This window comes from Passer domesticus, chromosome 9 (genome assembly GCF_036417665.1).
Source record: "Passer domesticus isolate bPasDom1 chromosome 9, bPasDom1.hap1, whole genome shotgun sequence".
NCBI classification, from domain to species: Eukaryota; Metazoa; Chordata; class Aves; order Passeriformes; family Passeridae; genus Passer; species Passer domesticus.
This window is the reverse complement of record NC_087482.1, coordinates 9915475-9934947: the sequence shown is the minus strand read 5'-3', so window position 1 is coordinate 9934947 and position 19473 is coordinate 9915475. Positions and strand designations below refer to the sequence as shown.

General features: G+C 42.8%; 1 protein-coding gene across 1 annotated transcript; it reads left to right on the top strand.

Moving 5' to 3' along the window:
- Positions 1-2649: 2649 nt before the first annotated feature.
- LOC135308320 (IQ motif and SEC7 domain-containing protein 2-like) lies at positions 2650-18963 on the top strand. Its single transcript, XM_064433261.1, has 5 exons — positions 2650-2784; positions 9741-9902; positions 10731-10907; positions 17059-17108; positions 18511-18963. The coding sequence occupies exons 1-5, from the start codon at positions 2709-2711 to the stop codon at positions 18961-18963; spliced, it is 918 nt and encodes a 305-aa protein (XP_064289331.1). The 5' UTR covers positions 2650-2708.
- Positions 18964-19473: the final 510 nt, after the last annotated feature.

Here is a 19473-nt window from a genome sequence, read left to right as displayed (position 1 = left end):
TCGAGCACTATTTGTGCCCAGATGTCAGCGGTTTGAGGGTCGACTGACAGCCTTTCAGAAGAGTCCTGCTAAAACGGAGGGCTTCTTCTTCCAGGACGTCTGGTGAGCAAAGGCAGTGACAATTTCAAGAAGAAATGCTGCTCCTCTGAAATGCCAGGTCCAGCACTCAGTTCGGGTGCCAGTTTATCACAGCAGTTTCCCACCAGGCTGATGCCCAGCAGGGTGCCGGAGCCAGGATAACTCAGTGGAGGCTCAAGCAGCCTAGGCAAGCTATAGTGATTGGAGCTCTTAGTGATTATCAGCTCAGTGATGTCAGCTCATGGCTTGCTAGGTGCTGCAGCAGCAGACGCAGGGAGAGAGAGGAGAAGGCCGTGTGAGGTTCCACAGGATTCTTTATGCAGGTGTGCCACGAAGGTTCCCAGTGACAGCTCTTCTGCCGAACCGGGCAGAATCGGGGGTTTTATACCCTACAGGGGTTTTGAAAACTGTCCAATAGAAAGGGTCAGGGGAAAGTGACCTATGGGCTTACAGAAAGATAAGCAGGGTCGGAAAGGCGGAAGAGAGGGGCTGCTAGGGTCCAGTCATGCTGACCTGGCATTTCCTAGCTCAGGCCTCTGACCGCCAAGGAGGCCTTGCAGCCCCTGGGCCTGCTACACTGACCCACAGGGTGTCAGGTCCTGCTCTGACTCTGGCTGTGGGTTTTGGGTTTTTTTCGTTTGTACTGTTGCATTTGTATTTTCAGTTTTCCTAGTAAAGAACTGTTATTCGGATTCCCATATCTTTAACTGAGAACTTTTTAATTTCAAAATTACAGCAATTTGAAGGGAGGGGGTTGTCATTGTCCATTTCATGGAAGGCTCCTGCCTTCCTTAGCAAAAGCTGTCTTTTCCCACCAAGACACCTCCAATGCTCTTACAGAGAAAAAGAATATGGACACTTTATTAAGTAATCGATTTCTAAGCCACCTCCAATCTAGTACAGAAAACAAAGCCAACTCATATTTGGCAAGAACAATCATGTCAAACCAATCCAGTTTCCTTTTCTGACAGGGCAAATGGCTCAATGGGTGAAAGAAGCAGTAGATGTGACATTTGTACTGTAGTAATATTTTAATGTGTGGTATTTTTAGAAACAACACTTAAAAATCATAGGATTCCATTAGAACATGGAAGATGTCACCTTGTGCTGCAGCAGAACTTAGAGGGGGGGAAAAAGGGAGTTTAGGGAATAGTGACCAATGATTTGTCCTGTGAGAATAAATCCCTGGGCACTGCATAAAAATGGGACTTGCCTGACTTCCTAAACTCTCCTGTCATCAGGCACTGGCAATTACACACTCTTGATACAACACCAATGGTAAGTATACAATTTCTTGTGATGTCATTTTGCCCTGAAATGAATTGAACTCAAGCTTTTCAGGAAGGAATTTATTGAAATGTACCTTTAAAGTTGAGCTGACTCACTAACTTGACAGGGATTAAAAAGTAAAAGCTGAAAGATAGTCCAGACACAAACCTGGCACACTCATCAGAGTAGGAAGATCAGGATGGGCACCTGAAGAAAAGAACTATGAACTATTTGGTCAACTAGGCTGGTTTAGGAACCCAGTGACATGACAGGGGCAGTTCAAACCCTGGCACAGGAACTTGTGCTCTCAGAAGAAGTTCATGTTTAAGTCATACAGATTGCAGGAATATGAGTCTGGAATATGAAATCAGGAATAGGTGATTATAATTACACACTCCAGGACAACATTTAATCACTTGCAGGTACTTAAACACTTTCTTGACTAAATGCAAACTCTTGTTTCCTGCATTAGGGATTACAACTTCAGGTCATGGCTGGGATTTCAGATCTAAGTGATAGCAAGTAGGTCTCAGATGAAGGTCTAGAAGAGGGATTTAGATGCTAAAAGAGCTTTTAAAATCTGAGCCTAAAAGGAGAAAGCATTTCCTTGATAAATATGAAACTATAAACGTGAGCAGTGTGTAAAGCTTACAGGTTGGACTCTTTCTTGAATATGATCCTCTCTGGAAGAAAGTGGACTTTAGCTGGAGGAAACCTGTGGCTCACCAAGCCAGTTAAGGTGAATTCTCAGGAGAGATATCTCCAATTGGCAATGCTTCCTGCAGAACACCCAAATCCCCCCCATTCCTCTCCAGCCCTACCTTGCAGCATTAGTTCTGGCCAAATCCAGACCCTGCTCACAAACTCTGTGTGGCACCTGGCAAGGGGGAAAACTGTTCACTGGAGTGGTGACTGAAACGCAGCCAGACTTTAACAGGGCGGGTAACAGCAACTGAAACCCAGCCAGACTTAAGCAACAGGACAAGTGACACTCTTGCCAAGTGACAGAACCCTGTGTGTTCCCAGCTGTCCCTCCCTCTCCCCGCCTCAGCCAACCCATCTCTTCCCCTCAACAAAAGCAACAAGAGCAGTGGACTATTACATTTGTGACCAACTTTCTGACTTCTGCAAGCATTTATTTATGCTGTGGCAAAAGTGGGGTTTAGTTGGCTAGTGGTTTTTCTTTCAGATTCCCACTCTATTTTCTTGTGGGTTTAGGAACGTTTCAGCTAGCTTCTCTCCTCTATCACCTGTTCTGTCAGCGAAGAAGCAATGAAGTCACAGCAAGTTTCAAACCACTGGCCAGAAGTTGTCCTTGTGTGCTTTTCCCCAATTCCTAGGACAAGCTGAAGAGCTTTTATATGAAATGGAGACTCAGCCATCTGATTACAGCTGGCTTGGGATGGGACCTAAGGACCAGGAAAGGCAGCAAAAAAAGTAAGTGTGCTGGAAATGGTTTCTGAAGGACTGTAAGCAATTTGTTTTGAGGCTTTCTTGAAGCATTACCATGCTGAGTTCTGTCGTTGTGTGTCTGAAGAGTAACTTCAGCTCTCTGTAGATCTGCACCCTGACTTTTGCCTGGAAGACTCCCACATCTCCTAAAGACCCCTACCAAGAAAATGCATGAGCAGCTTCTCATTTCCCTCTGGCCAGATTTCACAAGGTGTTTTGGAGACATCTAATAAGCCCCAGCCAGAGATTCTCAAACTCACTTGTGCCCCAAGCCAGTGATTTTATAGGCACTTTTTGTCAGACTCCAACCTACCTGTAGTGCTGCAGTTGTGATTCCAGCTGCTGGATGTGTATTTGCAGATGTGGCACCTCATTAGCTCTCACTTCCAGCTCCTTCACTTTGCCAAGACTGTTCAGGACAGCCTGTCTGGCCTCTTCCACCTTCCTCCTCATCTCTGCCTGCTCCCTCTTCAGGTGACGGTTGCAATCTTCCAGGCTGACCAGAGCTTCCTGAGAGCTCTCCAGCTCCTTCTCCAGCTCCTGACTGAACAGGATGGCTTCTTCAACCTCCCCATCCCCGGAGCTCCGGATGAGCTCCATCTCCTCCAGGACACTTTGGAGATACTTGGACTGGGAGTGCTTCTGTGTTAACGCTCTCTTCCTCCCTGTGAAGCAGGATCCTTCTTCTCTATGGCTGGCACGGCTCTTCCGCAGTCCCACCTGTAATGACCAGGAGCACAAAGCAGGGAGAAATTGATGGGGTTTACTGAAGACTGAAAGTGGCTGGACTGTGCTTTGTTTTTGTTTTTGTTTTTTTTTATTTTTTTTTTTTTTTTAATCACATAGAGTTGATCAGCAACTAAAGCTACTTGACCTCTGCCAGATACAGAGACAAGAAAACAATCTCTGGAAAGTATTTTTTAATACCTAGCTATGCATTTAATTTTCAAACTACACACTATCATGTTATTGCACAAGTTTCTGTATAGCTTTAATGTCATTACTGTGGTCTCTAATCAGGAGTTAAGTAGTCTTCTGAAAAAGATATTTCCAATGAAGTTGTGTTCATGAGAAAGGAGCAGGGAGCAGCTGGGAGTGTTCTGGAGCTCTCCTCTTTGTCGTTTTCATTGTTCCTGGGACCTCTGACTGGTGACTTGGTGATGGAGAAGGAAGACTCGCTCACCATATGATGATCGACAAGTCTCATCTTTATTCCCGAATCACCGATTATTATACACCCTTTAATTAGCTCATGCATAGTGCAAAATCCCAGCTCACCATTGGCTAACTAGCTATCAGCTAACTACGCACTGTTTTTGGTATAACTATCACCACTTTCCCAGGCTATTTGCTCCACCACCTGTGTCTGTGCATTACTTCATCCGTGGGCCAAGGACACAGTTTAATTAGAATGGCAATTCCCCTCATTTTCTATCTTGGTCAAATTAATCTCACTGTGAGCTTTAGCTCGGAGCCAGCTTGTTACAAAGCTCTCAACATTTCCCCCGTTTTCTTTTTGGGCTAGAAGTGTTGTTTTCTAAGCCTTTTCTATCGTCTGACTCACCATTCTTTGTATGCAATTAAGCAAGCATGGTAATACAAGCATTAACAATACTATCACACCTAATATCCCTATAGCATACATGATCATTGTTCTCAGCCAAGGGCCTAGCCCCAGGCTCTTTAACCATCCTTCTGATCCCAATCCATCATCCTCTTTCAGGGCATGTAACCCTTTCTGGAGCTCTTTAATTTTTGCATGTATTGATACAGAATGATCCAATAAATTCATACAACACATGCCCTCAAATTCCTCACAACCATGGCCTTGAGCTAATAATAAGAAATCGATTGCTGCTCTATTTTGCAATACTGCGTGATTTACACTTTGTACATCTTGAGACAGCATGTCCAATACCTGGGAGGTGGCGTTCAGCTCGTCTTTGGCCCAGCAGCCTAATTGCTTGGCCAAATTCATGGCCTTATTCGCTGCCCCTCCAGGTAAAAGTGTGGCTACTACTACCTGTTTCAGCTTGCTCCAGAATGTGGGTTGCCCTATTTGGCAGTCCCTCTGGAGCGAAAAGAACAGGACTTAAGTTGCTTGATGCAGTCGTCTAGTGCCTCCTCAACTCCACAGTCTTTTTTAATCAGTCCAGCAATGGATGTCTGTGTGAGGGCCACAAGCTTTCGACAGCGCGAAGCTATTATGTGAGTACGCGCTTGCTTTTCTACTCGCTCACACAAGGTCTTAAGTTGCCAAGTAACATATGCCAAAATAATTTGCTCCGGGGCTTCATATAAGCCTAACGATCCTCCCAAATCAAGCCCTGTAAAATCCCTTAGTGCTCGCTGCCACGAGTTCTGCAAGTTCCAGGAGAATCGGCAGCTTGGGCACCAGTTCTGCCGAACGGTCGATTGCTCCAACCAAAACACCTTATTACAGCCTCCACAGTCTAGAGCGATCCATGCAGCACATTTATTGTCCCCACAGTCCAAGCATGGCTGTGATTGAGGGGCTTTTACTTCTACCGTAAGGTCCTGACACCACTCGATCCAATCGTCAGGAAAATGAACGCAGGCACGTCACGCGTCGTTAGAGTAGGGCTGCAGGCGTTGCAAATAGGGTCGCAATATCAGCGTCAGTTTGTTGTGCACCCTCTCTTTGTCCTCCGGTGACAAGGCCGCGACAGTCCTCAACATCTGGTACAGCTCGAGTCCACTTCGCGGGGATCCACAAGGGTCCTGTTGGAGAGGAAACACAAAGATATCCCCTCCCCCAGTATAGTACCCTGGCAGCTACTCCTGCTACATAAAGGGAGTCAGTCACAATATTCAAAGGACCTTTTAAATTCATCATTGCCCATACTACAGCTAAAAGTTCCAATGTCTGTAGACTGTCCCTGGCATCTGCATCTAACAAATGTTGTCACCACTGTCTTTGCTGTTTCCATGTCACGGCTGCTCTCCTGGACTTTTTACCAGCGTCCGTAAAGGCCGTGATAGCCCCCCTTAATGGTGACAGACTCCGAATGGGCTTTGTTATCCAGTCCCATTCTGTCATCCACTGGAGGGGACTAGGATGCATTTTCCCAGTCTCCACGACAGCTCCAGCTCCTAAAAGGGCTTCCTGGAGCTCCCCAGAGTTTACCAAATACCAGTCAAGCGTGTCCTTTTTAATGGGCAATCGTATTGTGGAAGGCTCTGCTCCTGTAACTTGGATTGCCCTAAAACGTCCTTTCTTTATGAGGGATGCAATCATTTCAATTTTCAGTCTCACAGTTTTCTGTTGCTGTAGCGGTGGAGAGAGCCACTCCAATACCCTGAGCTCCCCCGTTTTCTTTTCAAGCTGAGACAGGGCACCTGTTAAAACACAAACAAATCCCACATCCCTGCAGGACTGAAGAAACTTCTCAAAATCTTGGAGGTGAAAAATGGGTCCTGGTTTCATTTTGCAATGTTACATAAAGAAATGTTAAAATAAAAGTAATTAGGAATTAATTTAGATAATACACACAATCAACAACACATACAAAATCAAAAAATTACTAAACACTACAACACTGAACTCTTATCCCAGAGTCTGCAACAGCTGACAAACCTTAAAATGACAGAGAATTGGAGAAACCATGTCCGGATTCATGTTTCTCCAAATCACCTCTGAAAATGGCTCAGCTGTCATAGATGGTCAAATTGCCAAGTCAAAAGGACTTGAATACTTTTTGATGCAGAAAACATCTGGGTTGATTGTCAGTCACTCCATCCAAATAGAGCTAGAGCTTGGCCAGAGCCCAAACTCTAATTGGTGAGTGTCACTTAACACATTTTTTAAACAGGGCTTTTAAAAACAACTGTTATAAACAAGAAACCTTAGGGTTACAAACCAATCAAACCAGCAAATAATTGAATCCTTCTGAAGTTTCTGTCAAGACAGAGATTTTCCAAACACAGCAAACTTCTTGAATTCTCTGCTGGAGTATTCCTGTAATAATAATTAAAAGAACTACAAAACTGGCAATTTGGATAAAAACCCTCAGAAACATCAAAATAGTTAGGAAATAAAAAGACAGGATCTTAAAGAGACACGTGTCTTGTAGGTGATCACACAAAAAAATAGAAAAACACATGAAAGCTGGCTGTAAATACTGCAACAATATCTTAATAATAATTCTTATCACAAAAATCTGAAAACTCCTTAACAAGAAGTGCTTGAAAGGGTTAAGACAACCTTCCCAAAGTATTCATCTAGTATTAAAAACAGTCACTATCTATCAGCATTACTTACAAAAACTAAAAATAACAAAGATTATAAACTTAATATCAATAATTCTTAAAACTTTGAATCTTGGATAGATATTTTAAAACAAAACTGAAAAAGATGACAGATAATCTTAAACACAAATAATTTCACTTAAATTAAGGATAGTCAAAATAATTAGCACATTTACATCCATTTATCTAATGCCATCTCTTAATGAATAGAAGAAAGCAAAGACTATAAAGCCCATAGTATACAGAAATATTACAGTTTAAATCTTCTCATATGTAGTCCAAACAGAAACTAGGAAGTTTACTTAGACTCTGCCCCCCTAAAAGGTTGTTCTTGCCTCAGGCAAGGGAAAGGAAATGAAGTCATCAAACTCAAAGCCATCAAACCCAAATACTCAATCACTTTTAGAAAAGCAAACACATTTACAAAAAAAACTGGTAAACAAACTGTAAAGTCTGTGGAACAGTTGGGTGAAATGCCCCGTATAACATCTGGATGAAGCACTGTGTGAATTTTCAGAAGTTTTCTATCCTGATCTTGAAGGAAATTCCTGACCTGTTTTTTCTCAGACACTTGTTTGAATTGCTGCGATGGGCTGTCTGCTGTGGTTGCTAGGCAGCTGTGACAGGGCGGTGCTTGAGGAATGTCTGCCCGCGCCCGTCTCCTGTGTGCTCCGGCACAGCCTCAGTCTGCGCTATCCCGGGGGTGCGGAAAGGAACGCTCTCGCCCGGACCCACGCAGCCCCGATCTCCTTTGGGCTCCGCTCTGCCTGGATCTCCGCTCGGGCTGGTTCCCCCTGGCTCTGCGCCAACACCCGCAGCCAGCGGGAGAATGTCCCACACCGCTGGTGCTTTTGTGCGCTTGCAAAAAGTGAAAAAGCCCTCCTAGCTCCAGCTTTCGGGTTTCGCGTTACTGGTGCGCGTCCACCGCCGCTAGCACCTATTCGGCTGCCGCGTCTCGCTTTGGCCGGCTTGGCCCTGGCCGGCACTTCCCTCACGATCTGTGCGCTTTCCCCACGGACAGCTGCCGTGCGAGTTTTTGTCACCGCGCGTGTCACTGGACCCGCGGTGCGCGTAACTGCCGCCGGCACCGAGTACGCCGCCTCTGCAGCGCTCGGTCCGTTCCGCCGCCGCAGCACCGGGAGCGCCGCCGGCATACGCATTTTCGCCTCCGCGTCTGCCCCGGGCTGTCCCGCAGTGCGCGTAACCGCCCTCCTGGTCCCGAACTTACGCTACTCTGTTAGCTCATGGACCGTATGGGGGTTGAAAAACAACCCTGTAGCGTACCCGTAATCTAACAACTGTGGGAGCTCTCTCTGCAAGTCCATGTCTTTAATCTGCCGCTTTTTTAAAAAGCAAATAAATAAATCATATGCTGCTTGCATTTCCAATTCTAATCAGCGCTGTTGCAAGGCTTACAGACTTCGGCAGCACGTAGGCTAGGACTATATTTATAGCTCCTAGGGCCGCGACCCGCAGTGGTCGTTTGCCGTCCCCCCCCTTGCTTCAGAAGGACCCGCTCCTACTTCCCCATCCGTGGCAGCCGTGTCTGTCCGTAGTCGTCGACGTCGGGGTCACCATTTGATGGAGAAGGAAGACTTGCTCACCATATGATGATCGACAAGTCTCGTCTTTATTCCCGAATTACCGATTATTATACACCTTTCAATTAGCTCATGCATAGTGCAAAATCCCAGCTCACCATTGGCTAACTAGCTATCAGCTATTTACGTGCTATTTTGGTATAACTACTTATTACTTTCCCAGGCTGTTTTTCTCCACCACCTGCTCGGTGCATTACTTCATCCGCGGGCCAAGGACACAGTTTAATTGGAAGGCAACTCCCCTCATTTTCTATCTTGGTCAAATTAATCTCACTGTGAGCTTTAGCTCGGAGCTAGCTTGTTACAAAGCTCTCAACACAGAACATATTTTCATTCTGAGTATCTTTCTGTAAATGAACATTCTGTCTCAACCAGGAGGTATTTTTGACCAGCTGTTAAAACTTCAGAAGTACACCTAGAAAAGAGGCAAAGACAGTTTCCTGAAACATCTGCCTTTTATTAAAAGTCCATAATATGGGTCAAAAGAAGGGTGAAAAAACCAAATCAGTCCTTTTACTTCTTCAGTATGTGATTTCACAGATACTTTTAATTTCATTTTAAAGAAAAAAAGGAAAGTAGCATGTACAGGGAGAACAATCCAATAGGAAATACTAAATCTGTACCTGTTTGTGTGTCAACTCACCCGCAAATGGTGAGTTAAAAGTAAAAGATCATTTGTAGCATTTGAAATGTCTTCAAGTAGCCTTTACACTCAGCAAAACTTTGGTCACAAGTGGATAAGGTGATCATGGGATCTGTTCCATGAAAAAAAAATATCCCCTTAGATTTTTTTTTTTCCCTACTGTTTTTGATATATATTGCATATTGTGCCTTAAGGGCAGCAGCTACATAAAGATATCTCTCAGTATTTGTTCAGTATTTGACAGTTAGGCTGTTCCAATGTACCTTAGGGATTTTTATTCTAATTTTATGCTGTCAGACTTTTATTTCTCTGACTTTGTATCCTCTGTGGTAATATTACTAAAAGCTTTCCGGTTTTGTGGGTATTTTTATTAAAAGAAAAGTAATTGTATTAATCAGAGCTTAGTTTTTCTTGCCTTTTTCTTCCAGATTATCCCAATGGCATTCGGCTCACGTCAGCTGTTCCAGGAGCAGATATCAAAGTACTCATAAATTTCAATGCACCAAATCCTCAGGACAGGAAGAAGTTTACAGATGATTTGAGGGAATCAATTGCAGAAGTTCAAGAAATGGAAAAGCACAGAATAGAGTGTAAGTACAAAGGTACATATAATGGAGCATTTTCCAGCTAATCAAAATAATAAAAAGTAATATTACCCTTGGAAAATTTAAATTTTAAATTAAAAATTACCATTAATAAAAAGTATAAGAGTATAACACATTAGAACTCTGTAAAAGTTCAAAATAATGTGGGTTTTTCTGTGACTTTATCTTGAGAAGAAGGAAAAAGCCAATAATGCCTTAAGCCCCGGCTGAGTTCATTGACTACTATTTACTGCAGTGTAGCTGCAGTGGAATTCATCTTGGACAAGCTGCAAATAACAATGGGCAGAGGAGAGCTGGGTCTGTGATTTGTAGCATAAATTACAGGAAGAATTTTAGGGATAATTTGGACAGAAGAGAGCTGGGTCTGTGATTTGTAGTATAAATTACTGCAGGAATTTTTAGGGATAATGTGGAGAAGAAAGATGGATCCGTGATTTGTACTATAAATTCCTGTAAGAATTTTAGGGATAATGTGGACAGAGGAGAGCTGGCTCTGTGATTTGTATCACAAATTACAGCAGGAATTTTAAGGGCAATTTACCTCACACTGAAATTCCCAATGATGGCTCTTCCAATAAGCTTCATTGAATTTTTCTTCATTTCCGGGTTGCAATTCCTGTGGTCAGTAAGGAAGTCATGGTCCAAACCGATACATTTTGCTGGTAGTCCCGTGAGTGTCTGAAGATGAAATTTTATCCCATTTTCCCAAAAGAGAAATCCAGCTGTGGGTAGAGGGGTGAAACTCCCTGTGGGACGTTCTGGGTTGTTTCATGCCCACAAACACCCCTGTAAAAGCCCCCGTGTGTGTTGCAGCCGAGCTGGAGAAGCAGAAGGGGGTGGTGCGTCCCAGCATGTCGCAGTGCTCCAGCCTGAAGAAGGACTCCGGGAACGGGACCCTGCCCCGGGCGTGCCTGGACGACAGCTACGCCGGCGGCGAGGGGCTGAAGCGGAGCGCGCTCAGCTCCTCCCTGCGCGACCTGTCCGAAGCAGGTAAGAGCTGCCTCTCCTCCCCGGCTCACTGCAAGCCTCCACAAATAGCAGTGGTGGAATCTTACACTTCCAAGTAGCTCCTTACTCCCCCCTCCTCGGCTCGTGGTTAATTTCTGTTTGTTTTGGGTTTTTTTTTTTTACCTTTGTTCTGTTAAGCGGCTGCTGTTTGAAAGTATTAAAGCCGTTGTAGGTTGCTATAGAAACTTTTAAAGGACAGTGAAGACAGAGGAAAAATTGTAAGTTTTTAATAAAACAGAAGTGACTGACTTGTGCTAGGAGCAATTCACTTGGTTTTCCTTTCTTTTTTTTTCATTGCCTTTGCTTTTTCCCCCTCATAGACTAGGCCTGGAAAGGGAAGGAAAGCTCCTGGTCTCTGTGTGACGAGCGCTTTCTGTGTACTCTGTGCTCAAGTGTACCTGTGTCACCACCTCGATGAATGAAACTGAGTGAAGCCCTACTAAATTCTCTCTAGAGCTGTGTAACACCAGTGTGCCCCTGATGCTCTTTTCTGGTTCTGTAACTCAGACACAGTTCCTAATTCTTGCAAAAAGAGGTTGTTGTGAAGTACTCTTTGCAACAGAACCAAAGAAGCCCTATTGGACAAGGATGCTGATAACCCACAAAGCCACTGATGTGTCTTAAGTTTTATTAACTGGTTAAAGACTGGAAAGCAGTGGTGATACAATTTGTTAGCCAAAGCAAGCCAGGGGAAGTTGGGCATGTTTTTATTTGATGGTTTGCCTCACACCTGGCATAGCCATGTAATCTTTCAGTGTTAAAGATTCCTGTCACTGACAAGAACTCTTATCTGAACACCATGTCCACTATTCAGAAAGTACTTCCATAGATAGTAGCAACTCTATTTTTTTTAGTTATTTGGTTTTTAGTTCATAGGCTGTGTTGCATACTCTGCTTTGTTCTTTCAATTGCAGTGATGATGTCCAGTGTAGTCATAATTTCAATATTCTGTATATCTTTGGTAGTAGACACTACTTACCTATTTCCTTTTTTTTTTCACTAAAGAGGAGACATTAGCTATGCTGCAATAAATAAAATTGTTGTAAACTGAAATGATAGCCTGTGTTTTGTGGGTATATGTATGTGCATACAAATATGTAGAGAGTGAGCTCTTTCAATTCTTTTCTTCTCTGTTTAGGCTTTCATACTCACATCTCCATGTGCTTCATTAAAAAGACTTAGGCCCTTGATCCAAAATCAGGCTGAAGTTGACTATTGGTGCTTGCTTGGCTCCAGTGGATTTTAGATCAAGCCCTAGTCTTCACCACTCTTATATCTCAGATGAAGATACTTCATATTTTTCTGTTGTTTTGGTTTTATTTCATTAGAATGAGAACTACCATATTGTTAATATGCGAGTTCAGTGGGTATCTGTACCCCTAAATGTGATTTCTGATTAATTTTTTCATTCCATTAGAATTACTCATCCCTCTCTTTCAAACACTGCCATGTATTTGAATTCATATTATGGGTTTAATTCAACAAACCAACATTTGTAATCACAAACACATTTCACAGGGCATGCCTACAACTGGCATGCTTCTTACTGAAAATAACCTTTTTCCATGACAAAAAGTAGAAATCACTCACAGACTGCAGGGTTTATCAATGAGTTTGTTAAACCCAACTAAACTTAATTTTAACCTGAAATAACTGAGAATTATGGAGAGCTTCTGTTTGGTCTTGGGCAGTGCAACTGACTTGAGAAACAACCAGCCTGTTATTTGCTGTGTTATTTGGTGGAATGACTTAAGGGAGATGATCCATATCATTCTGCCTTCTCTCAGGGAATAGCTTGCATGTGAGGCTAATTTTATTTTTAATGTGGGAGAAGTGATCCACAGAAAAGCAAAGAAATCTCTTTCAGTTAGGAAGATACTGCCCCTCAGTGATTATCCCATATTAAATTGCTTCTCTAAAACAGGCCTGAGTTAGGTTCCCTCAAATCCTTCTGTGGATGAAGCACAGGATGAACAAGGAGGAGGAACAGGAGTGTGTGGGCCTGTAGGAAAGTAGATTTTTAGAGAGACCTTTCTACCTTGAATCAAAAATAAATCTAACAAACAAGAGAAAATGGCCTGATTTCATATTTATGCAGGAAGGCAGGTAAATGTCCAGTGAACATTGCAAACTCAAAATTTTAACTGTTTATTCAGTGAAGGGAAATGTGACTGAACAGCATTTGGCTGCACAGGTACTTGACAGAACTATTTAGGAAAAAAATCCATTGCTGTCCCCCAGACATCCCAGTAAATGGAGGCTGTGGAAATTACTAAATTTCTCTGAGTGACAATTCAGCAGCTTCTGAGATCTAGCAAATACCCTGACTGATTCTGCCTCCTAGGCTGGGCATGCACAGAAAAGCAGGATGTGTCCATCAGGTATCCTTTCCTGAGAGTGTTTCCATGCCTTGGCCACAGCAGCTCAACTCCCAGCTGTGGGAAGGATGTGCTGAGGATCTCTTCACTGGGAGATGCTGTTGTTCCTTGTGCCTTGACAGTTCTTTCCATGGAATATAAAACAGAATGTGACATCCAAGTGTTCCAAGATGCGAATATGTCAAAAATATTTAGGGCTTTATTTTTCTCTAAAGATAAATGCATAATTTTTATTGCACATTCTTGAGCTGGAAGAACTGAATTTATTTTTTCCAGACCTTGAAATTCTTAATTTATACAAAAATATTAGAGCCAGGCAAATTTTAATGAATCTAAAGCTGAGTTTTATGAGTTTACAGAAAGATAGAAAAAGTGTGATGTCCCCTCATGGCCACTGTTCCACAGGAAGAATGATTTGGTCACTAAAGCAGAGCAGAAAGAGTTGGACTGGCTGTGTTTCCCATTCTGTTTCTCCCAGAAACAGTCCCATTGCACTGATTTTAGGTTCTTCAATTTGAATTCCAGCCACTTTGAATTGCTGGGGGACCCAGTGCTTTTACATTGAGTTTACAGAGGAATTCAAACTTTATTCCCACATCACTAATCTGTAAGGTGGGAGTAGTATTTACACACTGAACTGGTTTAAAAATTGCAGTTTTCTTGTTTGCCCCAGTACTCCACAACTGGCACAGCCAGGTAGTACTGACCAGGTGAGGGTGGTGCAGTGGTTCCTGTTACTGAGAGCTGGGCTTGTCTAAAACAGCCACAGGCCAAAAAAGATTACTGCAAAATCAAAACAAAACCAAAGGTATTTCCAGGATTAAAATAGTTCTGTTTCAGTGTGAAATCTTAAGATTGTACCTGTTTCACACAGAAACAAGCTGAAAATGTAAAGGTGGCAAACAGTACTTTCCCCCTCAAAAGTGGTCTCTCCAGTCATTGGAGAGAGTAATTTAACTTAAAACTTTTTTCCAAGCTTTCTCCCCCAAGACACTCAAAGCCAAATCATAATACTAAATCATAATATCAAATCATTGATAGTCTTTAGCTATCAGTTATCTCACTGGCCCAGAAGAGTTTCAAGAACTACAGAGCAGGAGTGAGAAATATTTCCATGTACTGAGCTGATCTGTAGCCTAAACTGTGAGATCACCACACATCCTGTGATGTGTCCTGCACACATCCATTCTGCAAGGTGCAGTGGCCTTTATTAATGAAGCTCAATATTCTTTTGGCATGGTTAAGTTTGTAAAAATCTTGTAATCACTTCATATCTCTACTATAAATTTGAAATGTTCTTGGCCCTATATAGTGCATGTTCATATATGAGGCATACACTTGTGTAAGTTCAAGATATTTCTTGCAAGGAATATTCATATCTAACAGATAAGGTTAAATTAATTGAAAATTTATTTTTATAAATTAAAGTCCACTCTAACAGCCTTAAAATATTAAAGTAAGCTTAATATATTAAGCAAAACTAATCTTCAGATTTGATAAATACCACCTTGCTTTGTACCACAGCTACTAATTATCCTGCCAGTACATGCTTGGGTGCAGTTCTAGTTTAGAATTTCCCTGAGATGCATGTGAAGGCTGGAGCTCCAGGGAGGCATTTCTGCGATGGGATGCTATCCCAAAGACCAGGGAACAGTCTGGAATAAACACACATTGGCAGGGGGAATTCTCCAGGGGATTTACTGAGTAAACCCACCACACTGCATGTCAGCACAGAATCGGGATCAATTTGTTTTTAAGAAAAAGAACTAAGCCTCTGTACGGCAGTAGTGCCTATCTGAGGGAAATTACAGGCATTTAAGGTGGATTTTTCTGTTTGTTCTTGGCTTTGCAAGTACTACTTTGCCCTGGAGTTATTCTGAGCAAAATTCCATCTGTCGCTCGCTGTCCGTATTTACTGTGTCCGTGGTTATTTGATCAGACTGTGACTCCTGCCATATGCAAAAGGCATTGGATTGTTGTGTTTTCCTTCATTTTTGGCCACGTTAAATGCCCCGTGTCAGCTCTCAGTCTTATTTGCAACCCTGACTGCTAAGTTCCGAGGTGGCTGCCGCAGTGTGTTTGCATCAGCAAGCAAGAGGGGTTGGAGTGTTAATCAGTACTAATCCCGTTATCAGAGCAGCAAAATATCAAACCTGACTAGGAGTCAACATAAGGGATGAACAAACCCAGTTTTTCTTGGGGGACTCATAAGATAGTAGAGTTTGGCTGAGGCTAAAACTGCAGCAGGAGATGAAGCAGTGAGCTTTTGACAAAGAGCCCATCCAGGGAAATTGTTCCAAATCCCAATGAATTTCTCAAGTCAAACACAACACCTTGACCACAAACGCCTTCCCCTCAATTTAATGTCACTGCAGAGGGGTTGTACTGGGGAGCAACTCTTTTTAAGAGGGGAGAATGTTCCAGTAGCCTGGAACTGTAGCTCTTACAAGAAACTTGTTTCAGGGCAGTGTTCTGTGACCAACCAGGTCAATACTATGCTTATAAATCCAGCAGGTGGTAGTTTTTGGTCATCCTGATCCTTTGGGTAGTCTGAATTGCCCTATGAGCAGTTCCACTGCTCTCTAGTTCTGATCACAGGTGCTTTTGGGGTGTCTGTGATGAGGGTACATCATTAATTGGTTAAGTGATGCTGAAATCCTCACATTCTCTGCCAAAACTACCTCTCAGTGTAGAAAACTCTGAATGCAGCCAATGCAGGGTGGAGACTGATATTTGGCCTTGCAGGAAAACAAGGAGAGAGTGCTGAGAAAGCTTTGGTTTCGAAAGCCCTGCAGATTTTAGGGAAGCTCTGAGCACCAGGAGGGCTCCTCAAAGCTCAGCTTTGTTTCTGCACCCTGCCAGGAAAGTATTCTGAAACTTTGCAAAGCAAAGCTCCACAAGTTATCTTCTAAAAATCTCTATTTCCACTGCAGCCAGATGCTATTTTCTCTGCTGTGAAGTGAGAAAGAAAATCTGAGATCCTGTGTCCTATCCAGCCACTGAGGTCTTCTGGCTCTTTAGGCAAACTGTCTGGAGTTTCACGTGTGGGTTTAGGCAAAAGTTTTTGCAGTTTGAGACTGTTGGAGTACAAATCCAACATGCTTAAAGATAAAGCACTGCACAGCTAAACAAACAAAATCTAGCCATAATGTCAAGACAGATTCCAGATTTGCTGATCAAAAATTAAGTTTAGTTTTTTTTTAAACCTCATGAAAGAATATTGTATGAAATCCACTGAGGTTCAAAGCTGAAATTGAAATTATAAATTCGATAAAATGATAAAACCGATGAAGTGATAAAACGGATTAATTGATAAAACCGATGGCCCTCACAGTGCCCCACACTGAAGTTCAGAATATTTCAACGTTAAATTTTGCATTTAAGTTAATGCCACCCCACAATTATATCTCAATATTTAAAGAAAAAAAAACCTCCATGGCCGATTAGCTTCCAGTAAACCAAACCCTTTAAAATCATTGCTGCTCAGCATCACAAGCGCAGCACTAAACCCAGCTGCCCAAACACCTCTACTTCAAAAGTTGTGCAAATTACCAACAAAATAATCACCCCCCGCTCGTGTGAGCCGATCCCCAGCACCAGCAGCTCTCCAAATTTCCACTGATCCCCTAGAAACGCAGGCAGGTGCAGGGAGTTGCTGTCCCTGCTGGCCCTGAAGCTGTGGGGCTGTGGGGCCGCGGCTCCTGGCGCTGGTCGTGTCGCAGTCTCTAATCTCTGCTGTTGCATGTCCTGGGCAGGCAAGCGTGGGCGACGCAGCAGTGCAGGATCGCTAGACAGCAATATGGAAGTAAGTAGGAAGTTCCTGATGTCTAGCTGGATGTGATGATGTGCATTTCAAACCTTTCTTTTATATACATACATATTTTTTTGCTCTTTTTTCTTCTAACATATATATATATACACATATATATAACCTGCCTGCCACGAGTAAAATGCATGCCTAGGCTATTCACTCTGTATTCTTCCAGCTTACAAAGCACTGACAGCTTGTTTTAGAGCAATGCCATTTTTGGTTTGAGCTAACCTTGTTCCCTTTGTTCCTGCCAGCATGGTGAAATGGATATGATGTGTCCTTTTGCCACCATTTCAGTCTGGTCCCAGCTTAAAAGCCCACCTTGCTCTTTGTTACCGAGTACACTGTTCTTGCTGTTTGATATTTAGCTACAACTATTGACTGTCATGCTCAACCATTCCCATTGCTTATTTTCGAGTTCAATTGCTAAATGTATGCAGTCATGACACCATGGAATTGCACAGATAGGGCATGGGAGGACAAAAAAAATTATTCAGATAGGTGAATTCAATGTGGATTTCATGAGATTTCATTCATCTTCAAACCATTTATATATACTGTTCATGTCTCTGAATTCAGCTTGCAGATTTTTTCTTTTTTTTTCTTTTTTCTTTTTTCTTTTTTTTTTTTTTTGTGTTTGCTTTAGGTAGATTACAGTTTAAATCTAGCATACTTTGCCTAACTACTCTTGTGTCCCATAACTCTTTAAAAATACAAACCCTCAACTTCAGCAACTAAATTCCAGGCTAAATAATAGAGAATGTTGGACCATAGGTCAGAAAAATATAAGCACATAGAAATGTTAGTGGCAAAAATGGTATGGTTCCATTTAACACAAAATGCAGAGGTAGGCCTGAGAAGCAGCACTGTCATATATAGTAGTGGAAAACTGCTATAAATAAATATTTAAATACCATTTTAAAATCTGAGCTGTAACTGTAATATTTGCTGCTGTATGTTTAACTATTTAGGTTGCATTTAATCTAGCGCTTTTTTTTGTGGTAAAAAAGCAAGTATGGTATTTTTTGCAGTATTTTAAAATGTATTTTTCCTTTAAAAACACACTTGTAGGTCTTATATCATGTTACATTTCCGTGACATTTTTTTTTTTAATTTGAAGTCATATCACTTTATGTCAAAATATTGAGAGAAAATCACCCAATGCTTAACATCCTCTAAGAAGGGCATGAGTGCCCCACTGGCCACTTAGGGAAGGTGGAGATAAAATTTCCCCTAGAGCTCTCTAACATAATCCACCCATGTTAACCCTAAAGGAGGAGTTTGTGGGTCAGTGTGAACTTTTTCTTTTCTTTTTTTTTTTTAATTTTTTTTTCCCTTTCCGAACATTTCAAGATATTTTTTTTTTAATTTTTATTTTCTATTAATTTCTTTTTAGGGGTCCATCATTAGCAGTCCTCACATGCGCCGAAGAGCTACATCAACCCGAGAGTGTCCATCTCGCCCTCACCAGACTATGCCCAACTCCTCCTCACTCCTAGGGTCCCTGTTCGGTAGCAAGAGGGGCAAGCCCCCCTCGCAGAGCCACGCGGCCGCGCAGACCCCGCACCACGCGGAGGGCGTGGCCGCCGCGCCGCACCCGCACCACGCGCAGTTCTGCCACCAGAACCCGCCGCCCTACCACCACCACCACCACTACCACCCGCCCCCGCCCCCGCACCCGCACCCGCACCAGTACCACCAGCACGGGCACGGCCACGGGCACGGCCCCTACCTGCCGCATGCCCCGCACCACAGCCCGCACCACGGCCCGCACCACCACGGGCCGCCCCCGCCGCCCGCCGCCGCCAGCACCAAGCCCAAACACAGCGGCATCAGCACCATAGTCTAGGCCTAAAGACCCTCCTCGTGACTCTAGTTCCAAACCCAGCTGCAAAGGCACTTAGAGGAAGCAACAAAATCACACCGTCAGTTTTTACCCAGGCCGTTTAATGAGCTTAAAGGCTTGCTGTTACTAAATAAAATAATTCCAGTTAGCCCAGGCCATACTGGTTTTACTTATCTACTGGATAGATGTTCACCACCATCTGGTTAGTTCTTATTTCCAAACTTGCCTTGACAACGTGCTGCTTGCTGAATCTGAGGAAAGCTACCTTTTACACCAAACCCCTGGACAATTTTACACACATAATGAAAAGCTAGCCTATGGAAAAAAAACAGGGAAAAAAGTCAGAGAGAACCAAGTGTTGCATTCTTGCTCTTTTACTCTCAATGGGCAAAAAAAATAAGTAGACCTGATATGGTTGATGAAAGTACGTAAGTAAACTTTATATAATATAAATATATACATATAAATATATATATATATATATATATACTGTATAGTTAACATTTGTGCTTG